We start from the raw sequence: 10,696 nt of genomic DNA on the forward strand, positions 1-10,696 counted from the left end.
CGGGTGCAGCAGAGGGAAGGAGAAAATAGCCTGAATCACTCAGAGCAGAGAGTTTCCTGTCTGAACAGAAGGCACTAACTTGAACTGAAGGCCAACCACGTGCAGGACACCAGGCTAGGCACTTTGGTGTGTGAGGGAGGATATGCGGGAGGTTTCTTCAATTAAGATAATTATGACAATAAAGATAAATTTTTTCAAATTCCCATGATTATGTATAAACAGGAACGAAAACAGTGACCACCAACATCATGAATGGGCCCAGCAGGGGAGGATATCAGATCCTTAGCATGGACGGGGCTTGTGTTAGTGGAAAAGAGTTAGTTGGGAATGGAATATATTCAAATTTCAAATATAATACAAAGTACTGAAATTTAAGCTTAATGAAGAAATGTGGGTCTGTGTGGCTGATGCAGCAGAGGTCATCTCTGAAAGGACACAAGAGCCCCGGCCAGGGTCCTAACTGACGCTCCTCCCTCCCTAGGTTTCCGGATAAACAAACCACTTCTGCTGAAAGCTGGTCTTTAAAGAACTGTAGTTTCACCTGGGGGCCCCAGAGTCTGTATCTGGGCTCCCAAGTCGCACCTGTAGATGACATTCCTAAGAAAATCAGTTCATACACAAAAGTCAAGACCAACTTTGAGCTTCCCTGGGGACTAGGAACATGCCTTCCAGGAGGCAAAGGAAACCATTGCAAACTGGAACTGTTTACCCTGACTTCCACTGCTTTCTTTAAGTCTATCATCTCAGTCCTTAGAGAAGGGAAGGATTACTGCAGACTCAAGTTGTTGGTACCACTTTCCTGGAGGTACTGTTTTTGTTACCGCAGCAAACATGGTTATTTCATGGTCCAGGGAAGCAGAAAAGGCATTGGCCCGACGGTGTGAGATGGGTTCTAGTTCCAGTTTGGCCGCCAACTAGCTGGGTGGCTTCAGACAGGTGCCTTCCATCCTGGGATATGAGCTTACCTTCTGTAAGTTCCAGCAGCACTGGCACGAGCACAGCTCCAGCCCTTCCAGCTCCAACATTCTGCGAGTGAACGGTATCATTTGACCACTACATCCATTCTACCTTTTATTTGGCCTTTGTTCATTTGATACATATATACATATATAAAAATCTGTACATGGTAAAAATACAAAATAAGTATGTCTTTATAAGTTATGCAAATAAAAAGCTAGCTTTTTAAAGTTTAAAAATCATTGCAAAAAAAAGGAGAGGGAAATCTAGTCAGTCCTTTATAGTCATTCACAGTAACCTTGGTATAAAATATCCATACAACACATGTGTACAAAATAGTGTACAGTTCATAAGAGCTGTGCAAAGACAGCAAAGTTCAGTAAGGGAAAACAATCAAAGAGGCTTGTGGGTCTGTCTCTGTTCGCATCACACCCAGTGCTCAGGAGCTTTCCAGCTCGATGAAACTACCCCAGAAAGAACGAAAGGGCACAAGGTGGAGTGCTTGGTGCATATACGATGGGTGCAGAAACTATACAGAAAAAGCTTTAGAACACACATACAGAAATAGATACTGACTCTTCCTCCCATTCAGAGAACTCACTTCTTTGCCCAGAAAACATTTGGAATATGACAGAAAAGACTCAGTATTTATGTTCTGCCTGAGACCAGAAGGCACAGAGAGATATTTTTCCTTTTCTGAAGTTCTTGAGCTTTCTAAGGGCACTGCTCTGGGAGGACTGGGTTACCGCGGCTGGAGTGAGATGGGAGGCCCTTGCTACCCACGACAGGGAGCCAGAGGGATCCAGGACGTGAGCGGTCTTGGAGTTCACGCTTGATGGTTTGACTCCTAGCTCTCCTCCATAAAAAGGTTTCCTTCCTTAGAGGGTTGTGGCTGCTTGAGACCAGCGGGGCCTGGTTCACCGCTAACCCCAGGCTGTGGGCGTGGAGACCCCCCGCTGTGCTTACATTAGCTTGCAAGAAACAAGACTAACTCGGGTGAAACAGTTGCGGCTGGGACCAAGACCTAAATTTAACTTAGGTGGACAGGGCTGTTGGCAGGTGGTGTGGGGGAAAGAAATGTCATTTTGGGCAATGCAAGGGGCTGTGCACCCTTGACGAGGCGACAGTTCGACAGTGGGCAGCGGCGGCGTCTGGGCAGCGGGGACTGAGTGAACGCGCAGACTGGATCCCACCTCTTCAATTTCAAAGCACTTAGCTACAGCACCCGGGGTGCGGGAGGCTTCTAGGACACGGTGATCTCCTCCTCCTCGCCCTCCTCGTCCTCCTCGGAGTCGGAGAAGTCCGAAGGTTTGCCGGGGCTGCTCGAGTGCGCGGGCGAGGGGGACAGCGGCCCTTCGAGCCGCGGGTCCTGCAGGTGCCGAGGGTCCAGGGACGCGCGATAGGCCATGCGGGGGCGGGGACTGCCCCGGCCCTCGTCCTCCTCCTCGTCGTCCCCTGGGCCCTTCTGGCCCACGTCGCTGAGGTCCGGGTGTGGATTGAGTTTGGTGGGAAGGGTCTGCTCGCGGCAGCCCCCGCTAGACAGTAGCTCCCGCTCCTTGGAGTTCCGCCACTTCATGCGTCGGTTCTGGAACCAGATTTTCACCTGCGGCGGAGGGAGAGAGCGAGCAGGGCAGAAGCCGAGGTTAGCGCGGACCCTCCCCGCAAGACCCGGGGAGGGGAGCCGGCAGGACCACGGGGCTGGGAAGGAGGCTCTCTCCTGTTTCCCCTCCTTGCCCGCTCCCCACCCCCTGAAGTGACTTCAGATGGGTCACCCCACCCTCACCCCCAGCTCCGCTCCTCGCACACTTGCCCCATCCCCCCATCCTCCCGCACCTGGCCCAGACGGGCGCGGGTGGCGGGCGCTGAGCCGGTTGTCCTGAGGAGCCTCGAGGAAGCTTGCTAGTACATTCATTCCCTCTCTAGGCCTGCCTTTCCCCATCTGCACAATGGGACCTAGGCGGTTTCAGAGAATTCTCCGGATTGTAGGATGCGTGGGGGAGGGGTGAACCGTGGGGGAGGGGCTGGGGGGAACTGCCCTCACCTGTGAGTCTTTCAAGCCCAACTTGGCCGCCAGCTTCTTGCGGTCCGGCTTGCTGATGTATTTCTGCTTCTGGAACATCTTCTCCAGCGCCTTGCGCTGCACGTCGGAGAACACGGCTCGACGCAGCATGCCCCGGCGAGGCTTGCCGCGGGCGGCCAGCGGCCAGGAGAAGGTCCCGGGGATGGGCACGACGCTCGAGGACGCTGCGGGGGCGGGGGGTAGCGAGTGAGGGGGGCGGTGGCGTCCTCCCCGCCGCCGCGGCCGCCCTCGGTTTTTCTCTCTGATCCCTTCATCTCTTTAAAGCTCTCCTTTTTCTCCCCCTGGAGAATAGGCCACGAACCTACAAACCTGCGAGACTGAAAGGCGCTTTCCGCCCAAATAACTTTCCCTTTCAACCGTGCAGACCCGGATTAGGTAAAACCACCGACACTCAGAAAACAGCCCCCACAATAGGCGGTTTCGTTTTTTGCGTTCAGCGGTCTCTGGGAAACAAACCTGCGTGCATTAGCTAAAATAGCAACAGAAAATATACGTTAAAAAAATGAAAATATCCAACTGAGGCCACTGGGTTCCCCCTTAAGCTTTTATCACCTTAGTGGCTTTGCATTCTTCAGATGAAAATGAGGTGCTTTACTGGTTTGGTAGGGAGGAGAAAATCCGCTTTGGATTTTTTTTTTTTTGAAAAATCCAATTAGTATTCATCTTTTTTATATTAATCTTTCCTCCCCTCCCCCACAAAACGTAAAGAATTCGGCCCGAATACATGAAAAGTGGCAGCTAATTAGCACATTGACCGCTTCCCAATGGGTATTGGCATGATAAAAAGGGGGAAGAGTTTCGCTTTAAGGGAGGGTAAAAAAAAAAAACCCAAAAAGAAACAGAGACTCTAATGAAGCGTGAATGGTAATTGTGTAGTAATGAACTAACAGAAAAAGACTGAGGACAAGCAGCGAAAGCCATATATTACTGGAACAAAAGAGATTTACACTTTCAAACTAAACACAACTGCAGGCTAAGACCATTGGGAGAATACTGATGGCAGAGGCTTCTCCTCCCCGAGTCGTTTTCATTAAATGGACATGAAAAGCTATTTATAAAGCTCGGGTTGTTTTTGTTAGAGCATTGAGATGAGGGAGAAAGGAAGCAAATTCCATTATCAGCAGCAGCATGAATGGTGGAGGTGGTGGGGACGGTTGGTGAATTCTCTCCTTTCAAAAATCAATTGCTGGTTTCTTTCGCTGATATTTGGGAGTGCGCTCAGTGGTTTTACCCATCCCCCACCGACCATGCCCAGCCTCTCTTCTCTTTATGGGGTCTCCTCTGTCTCCTTCTGAGTCTTGATCAGTTGCAGAATTTTTGAGTCATAGTTTGAGTCACCACTGGGATTCCAGGATGAAAACCTCGTGGAACCTGTTTAAGGTGCTTCTCCTTTAGACTGGACCAATTACGGGCTTCCCTCCGACTTCTTATTTCACAAACTCTACGATCCTTGAAAAGTAATGGCCGTGGGGGGGGGGGCGGGGAGGGGGATGGCAAGCGAAGAAGTTGGGAAATCAGGTTGCAAATCGAAGGTTGGGGTTGTGGGAGGATCTAGTCTCCCTCCCCCTGGGCGACTCCAGGCGTCCCACACAAGAGGGCACCCCATGTGGTCTTGTGAAAAGCCCGAAGCCCTGAATGGGTCTTAAAGAGAAATTAGCCCCGGCTGGTAGGTGTCTCTTGTGGGCTTGGAGGGACGAGGGCTGGTCTGTGTGTGGTTGCCCGGAGGAGCTGACCAATTGGTCATGGTGCTGAAACCTTTGTGGGGAATCGTGGCCAAGTGCACTGACTCTGTGGGAAAACGGCGTCGTGAAGGGATGCCAACAGCTCCTCGCCGGCAAGGGAACCGCCTCAAATTGGGACCATGACAATTCCTGCTAATTTGTAGAGCAGGGAATTGGTGCAAAGTGTCAAGCAGTCACTGCTTGTGCTAAATAGGGCATCAAATTGGCGCGACGGATTCTTGAATGTTGTACGCCTCGCAACCTCTGAACCAGAGCATAACCTCGAGGGTGGACGGAGAAATATGGCTTTGGGGCAGGGAGCGATGGGCTGGGACGGGGGCGCCGCCCAGCCTCGTGAAAGGAATGGGACGAGACCTACCTGGGAAATAAGAAGATCTGATGAAAGGCTGGAAGGACCCTTCAAAGTAGGGAAAGGCGAAGGTCTTGGGAGGGCCGCTCTGGAGCAAGGCGGGGGATGCTTCTGGGAGAGGGAGAGAGGGAGGGAGGAGAAGAGGGAGGGAGACAGAAAGGGAATTTGATTACGGACTTGATTATTGTTCAGCACATTGAATACATGATATGATTAACCCTTCGGCTGGTTTCAAAGGCATCTTCCTCAATGTATTGAGAGTAAAATAAATGTTTTCCTAACATTGTCTCGTCTGTAGAAATCCTTCCCCCCACCCCCCAAATAATCCTCAGAGTCGCCTCCACTCGCCAGTCTTATCCTAGGCGCTAACGAGATAGGTAGGACTGAGGCGGCGAATGAAAGAATTGTAGATCCATAATACTAGTTAAGCTAGTTAACTATATTGTCTTGAGTTTTAAAAACCGGCTCCCAGAAGGTGGAGGGCAGAAACCCAGACGCCCGGGGTCGCGCGCTCAGCTTCGCCGCGCCAGGGAACCGTGGGCTCTCTCGGACTGCAGGTGCTCAAGTTCATCCTGAAGGTGGGGCGAACCTGGGGGCTTTTCTTTCCCGGAATCGGCTGGACCTAAGTCTCACCCTGCGCGGCGTGGTGCCTCGGGGTCGTGCGTAAGGGCGTGCGCCGCTGCGTGCGTGGGTACCCGTTGCATACAGGAAACTGAAGCCAGAAGGACTCCGCACCTGGACCGGCCCTCAGCATTTTGCGCTTACTTACCGGTTCTGGGCGCCGATGAGAGGATGGCGTTTACCCCAAACTTCAAGAACGTGGGCTCGCTGGCAGGGGAGACGGCTGTCTGCGGAGAGCCGCCCCGCCGGGTGCCCGGACGGGGGGAGCCCAGGTCCGAGGCTCCGGTGTCGGTGAGAGCCGCGGGGGCCCCGTGCCTAGGGGGCGACATGCTGCCGGTGGGTACGCTGCGGGGCAGGTAGGCGGGGGGCCGGCTGATGCGGATCAGATCCTCCACGAGAAAGCTCGAGTGGCCAGAGAATGCCGACTGCAGGGACTGGGGCAGCGTTAAGGTGGGAGTGGGGCGTAGGAGGCTGGAGTACCCGGCGGGGGGCGCGAGGAGGCCAGGGAACATCATGTTAGGCGCAGGGCGGTCGGAATAACCCTTCTTCCAGCGGACGGAGGGTAAACGCCTCGCTTCCCGCCCCTCCCGCCCCCGCGGCGCCCTCTCTCTTGGGTTTAGCAAGCGTCTCCAAGTGACGGTCCCACTTGGGCATCTGCGAGTCCTCCGTGGTCCTCCCGTCGAGGTGATGGTTTTATAGTGGCCCGCCCGTTAAAGCGCTTTGAAAAGTGACAGCTCTGACAATGAAGTTCGACAAAGTTCTCCACTCGAGCTTCATTCGCCGGAGGCTCTGGGCGCTCTGATTGGCGCAGGGGTGCAATTTATGACTGGATTAGTCTTCATAAGCATGGCCCGCACAATGGGCCAGCGACAAAGGCTGGCGCGCATCAATTCTGCATATCGACCGCCTCTTTGCAATACAGTTTCACCCGCAAAGCTCTCGCCAGGAGTTTTTGTTCCGAAGCAACACCCGGGCTAATTAAATGGCTATTTAGAAGTTTCAGATGACATCTTGCCCCATAGAAAAGGAGTTATTTAAAGAACGCACTAAATTTATTTGCAGCTCCCCTGCTGAGCCTGGAAAATAAATCAATAAATATTCATAGAAATTCATCTTCAAGCAATCAGTAAAATAACGCCCCCCCTTGGTGGGGAGGGTAATGGAAAATTTCAAGTCAGTGAACGTGAAAATATACTCCCTCTTCAGTCTCTAGCCCTGTAGTTACTCCAGCTGAGGCATAAAGCAGATGTGAGGGGTGGGTTAAATTAATGTGTGTTGGGGGGTGGGGAGAAGTGCCATTCTAACAACCTAGGGAGACTTGGAGACTGATGCTTTGGGGCTATCGGATGTGCGTCCGGCGGAGTAGGGGAAAGTCTTGACTTGAGTGATTTCATGCCGGGAAATGATTGTCTGAGAGTCGGTGGACACCTGAACAGTCAAATGAGTCTCCTGCAAATTTCCAGCAACTTGGAAAACGATTTTCAGCGACGTTTTCCTAGAAGCGTCACCCAGGAGCGCTCCGCTGCTCTTCTGAGGGAGGGGCGGAGCGGAGCATCTCACCCGGGGAAGGTGGCGGAATTCCGCTTGCAAAGGGCTTACCCCTGCGGACGCTGCCTCGGACAAGGAGACCTGAACTCTGAGAGTGCAACGCTGGCTCTTTTCCAACCTCTAGGAACCCTCGGCAGTTTCAGTTGAAACTCGCAGCCTGAACTTTTAAAGTCATAGCGGCGAAGGTTGGGATTCGTCCTGAGAGAGCCCTACCCACGGTGGGGCGCTAACTTGGCCAAGCTGTCGCAACTTCTTAATTAACTGCAACGCGTACAGAGGGGTGAAGACAGAGCGAAGGACGAAGTGCCCGAAAATGTTGGTCCACATCAGGAAAGCCTATCCTTAATTTGGGGCCTCAGACGAGAATCTTTCTCCATACAGTCCTTGGCTTTCCTCTGGGTTGGGGCTGGGGTGGCGCTGAGCCTTGATTCTCCCGTTTCTCTGCTCGGCGAGATAACAGATGTGTTAAATGTCCCATTCATTTCTTTAGTGTGGTTGAACCTCCCCAAAGAGAAGTGTGCAGCCCCGCCAGGCCGCCCTGATCCTATTAACCATGAACTAACTGTCACCTTCAGCTGGTTTTCCTTTTTGCTTTTTAACACAAAGCTTTCTCAAAAATCTTATTAACCAGCTTTATTTCTCTCGATGGTTTTGTTCAGGGCGTTTTGTGTTGGTGATCTCCATGTCGCTGCTTTAACCATTCAGTAAAAGTGCATCTGCGATTTATAGCACATTAAACCAGAAACGGAGCCGCTAACACTCCCTTGATTCAAATTAAAAAGTTATTTAGGGCCAGGCTCTGGAGCTGAATTCACGCTTGAAGATGACGCAGGTATGGAGTTTCTGAGCCCAAGACTGCTTACGGACGCATCCTGGGCGGCAGGCGGTGGAACACCACTAAGGAAAGGAACGACTTTTGAATAAGTGGCTATTTAAATATGGGAAAGGCATTGCTCCAGTTAATTGGGGAACCCTGAAAACCGAAGAGGGAGACCTGTGAAGAACTTCAAAAGTTCCTCTTTTTGAAGTTTTGCAATAAAATGGGGGAGAAAAGTCTAAACCATGGATCTGAACACTTGTACTTTAACCTTGCCACAATACAAAAGTTTTCCATGGCAATCACCCCCTCCCTAGGGGCAGCTGCTTTCTGGAAGCAGGAGGACCAACTCTGGTTTTTGCATTCTCTCCTTCCTTCTCTTCTCTTCTCTTTTTTCCTCCTCCACCTCTTCCATCTCCTTCTTCTGTTTCACCTCCTCTTGCATCTCCTCCACTCTGTTCCTCCCTCTCTCCCTGCCCGGAGCAGTTGCCAGTGCCCAGAAGGAGAGCGGCCACCACTACAGGTTTCCTCAGCGAGGAAGCCCTTGCCCAGTCTTCTGGAAGATGAGAATGGAGCTCATGTTTGCAGGGTTTTGTTTTGGGGGTCAGTAAGGACTCAGAGCCAGCCTGGGGCTTTCCTAGTGCCCCCTCCCTTCCGTAGCCCTCCTCTCCTGCTGGGGCATTTCCCTGGGTGTAGTTTCTAGTTATTATCTGCCCATTGACACGCTCCATAACACCCCTCCTACAGGCACACCGGCCATTCTGCCTCACTATAGACTAACTGCTGCTAACTTCTCTTCTTTAAAAAGGGGCCTTGACATTTTCTGGAAGGTAGGTCAACCCCTTGCTGCGATCCACGTGGACCCCGCTTCCAACAGTCGGTCTGCATAACCTCCTAAAGAATTCCTAAGGCGCCAAAGAGGAAAAACGAGGGCGGGGACGAGGGTTGGCCGCCCGTGAAAAGGCAAAATAAATCCTAAGGAAGCAAGAAATCGGACGAAAGGATCTAACTTGAAGCGATCTTCTTGAACGCGTCTTTTCAGACTCTGCGATAGCTTGAGGGGCTGGCGGCGCGGCGGCCGCAACTAAGACCTGTGACTAATGCCGTTTGACCTGAGCCCGTGGGGTTCTGTGCGTCCTGCCATTCATTGTAATGTCCTTATCTTCAAGTTTATTTCGGAGAAGTCACCCGCGTTCTCTATCCCAGAGCTGGGCTTTCTATTTCTCTTTCAAGGGAAAAGAGAATCGGAGGCCCCGGTTGGGGTTAAGATCCCTGGCTGCGCCGCGGGCGCGACTGCTCCCTGGGGGAGGCCGGGGCTCTTGGGACCTACAAGGCCTTTCTGGGACGGCAGGAAGGGCTCTCGGAACCCGCTCTGGAAGTTTCTTTCCCCCGGGGCGGTGGAGAGCGGGCGGGTCCCAGCCCCACGCGCCGCGCTCTCGCCGTTGCGCGCCCCCTCCAGTGTGGGCAGAGCCCGGAGCGCACCGGCGAGCGCAGGCCGCCGAGAGAGGCGAAGGGCGCTGCAAACCCCGCCTTTCGAAAAGATAACGAGCGTAAATTTAGGAAGATTGTGACCCCAGGGTCTCACTTTGCAAGAGTTCGAGCCCCGAGACCTCGGCGCTCGCGGCTGGAGCCGCCAATAGAGAGCGCTCTGCAAGTTTAGCAGGACGCCGAGGGGTGGGGACGGGAAAAAGCGCCCGCCGCCTGGCTTTTACGGTCTCAGGAAAACACAGGAAGCCGACGGGCTAGGCAAAGGAGGAAGGCGGCGAGGCTAGGGCTGAAACAGCTTTCCTGCGCCCCAGCCCTCCAGGCAAGACGCTCTATTAAGACACCTCTAAGGGGTTCACCTTCAGAATAGGCCACGAGGAGCTACCGGCCGCCCCAGCCCTTTCTAGCGGCTCCCCCACCCCTCGTTCCTTTCACACTCACTCCCCCCTTTTTCCTTGAAAATCCTTCTATTGTGCCAATCAAGCAGATGGTTTGCAGGAAATATAGCTTGGCCTCGCTGACCGAAACTAATTTTAACTAGCTTTCCAAGCCTGAAACGTTTGTTTTGCTCTTACAAAATAGCCCCCAAAACAGCTGGCAAGGGTGAATTAAACCCATTAAAGACACATTTATAAGAAATTATATTCACATAGATTGCCTGAACCCCCTTGTGCAGCCTAAGAGGGGAGATGAGCGCATTTAAATGAAAATGTCGCCGAACGCTCCCCTCCTTAACGTAGCCTGAGTGTCTCAAAACATTTTACTAAATAGATTAACTTGACTATTGTTTTGCGTCACATTTATCAGCTTCATTAAGTGAATAGCTGAACAAATATATTACGCATGCATGAAAAGCTCTTTTTGGAGGAGCCTCATTGTATCCTCAGCCCTGACAGGTGGTTAACTGTGTGTTGTGTTTTTTTGTGGGTTTTTTGTGTTTTCTTTTTTTTCTTTTTTTTTCACCCGAAGAAAGAGGATCTCTGTAGAGCAGCGCGGCTCGCAGTGCCGGCCTGGCGGGAGTTGAACGGGCTGCTTGGACCCTGCGGCCCAGCGATGTTAACACCGTAAGGTGTCGGCAGAGGAGATCTGAGCTCTTT

At 52.4% G+C, this 10,696-nt stretch overlaps 1 protein-coding gene across 1 annotated transcript; it reads right to left on the reverse strand.

The window, feature by feature from the left end:
- Positions 1-2,200: 2,200 nt before the first annotated feature.
- Positions 2,201-6,264, reverse strand: DBX1 (developing brain homeobox 1). Its single transcript, XM_014863238.3, has 4 exons — positions 5,898-6,264; positions 5,138-5,239; positions 2,999-3,201; positions 2,201-2,560 (listed from the first exon to the last, which is right to left on the reverse strand). Exons 1-4 carry the CDS (start codon positions 6,262-6,264, stop codon positions 2,201-2,203), a joined length of 1,032 nt encoding a protein of 343 aa, XP_014718724.1.
- Positions 6,265-10,696: the final 4,432 nt, after the last annotated feature.

The sequence above is a fragment of the Equus asinus genome, chromosome 20, assembly GCF_041296235.1.
Source record: "Equus asinus isolate D_3611 breed Donkey chromosome 20, EquAss-T2T_v2, whole genome shotgun sequence".
Taxonomy (NCBI): domain Eukaryota; kingdom Metazoa; phylum Chordata; class Mammalia; order Perissodactyla; family Equidae; genus Equus; species Equus asinus.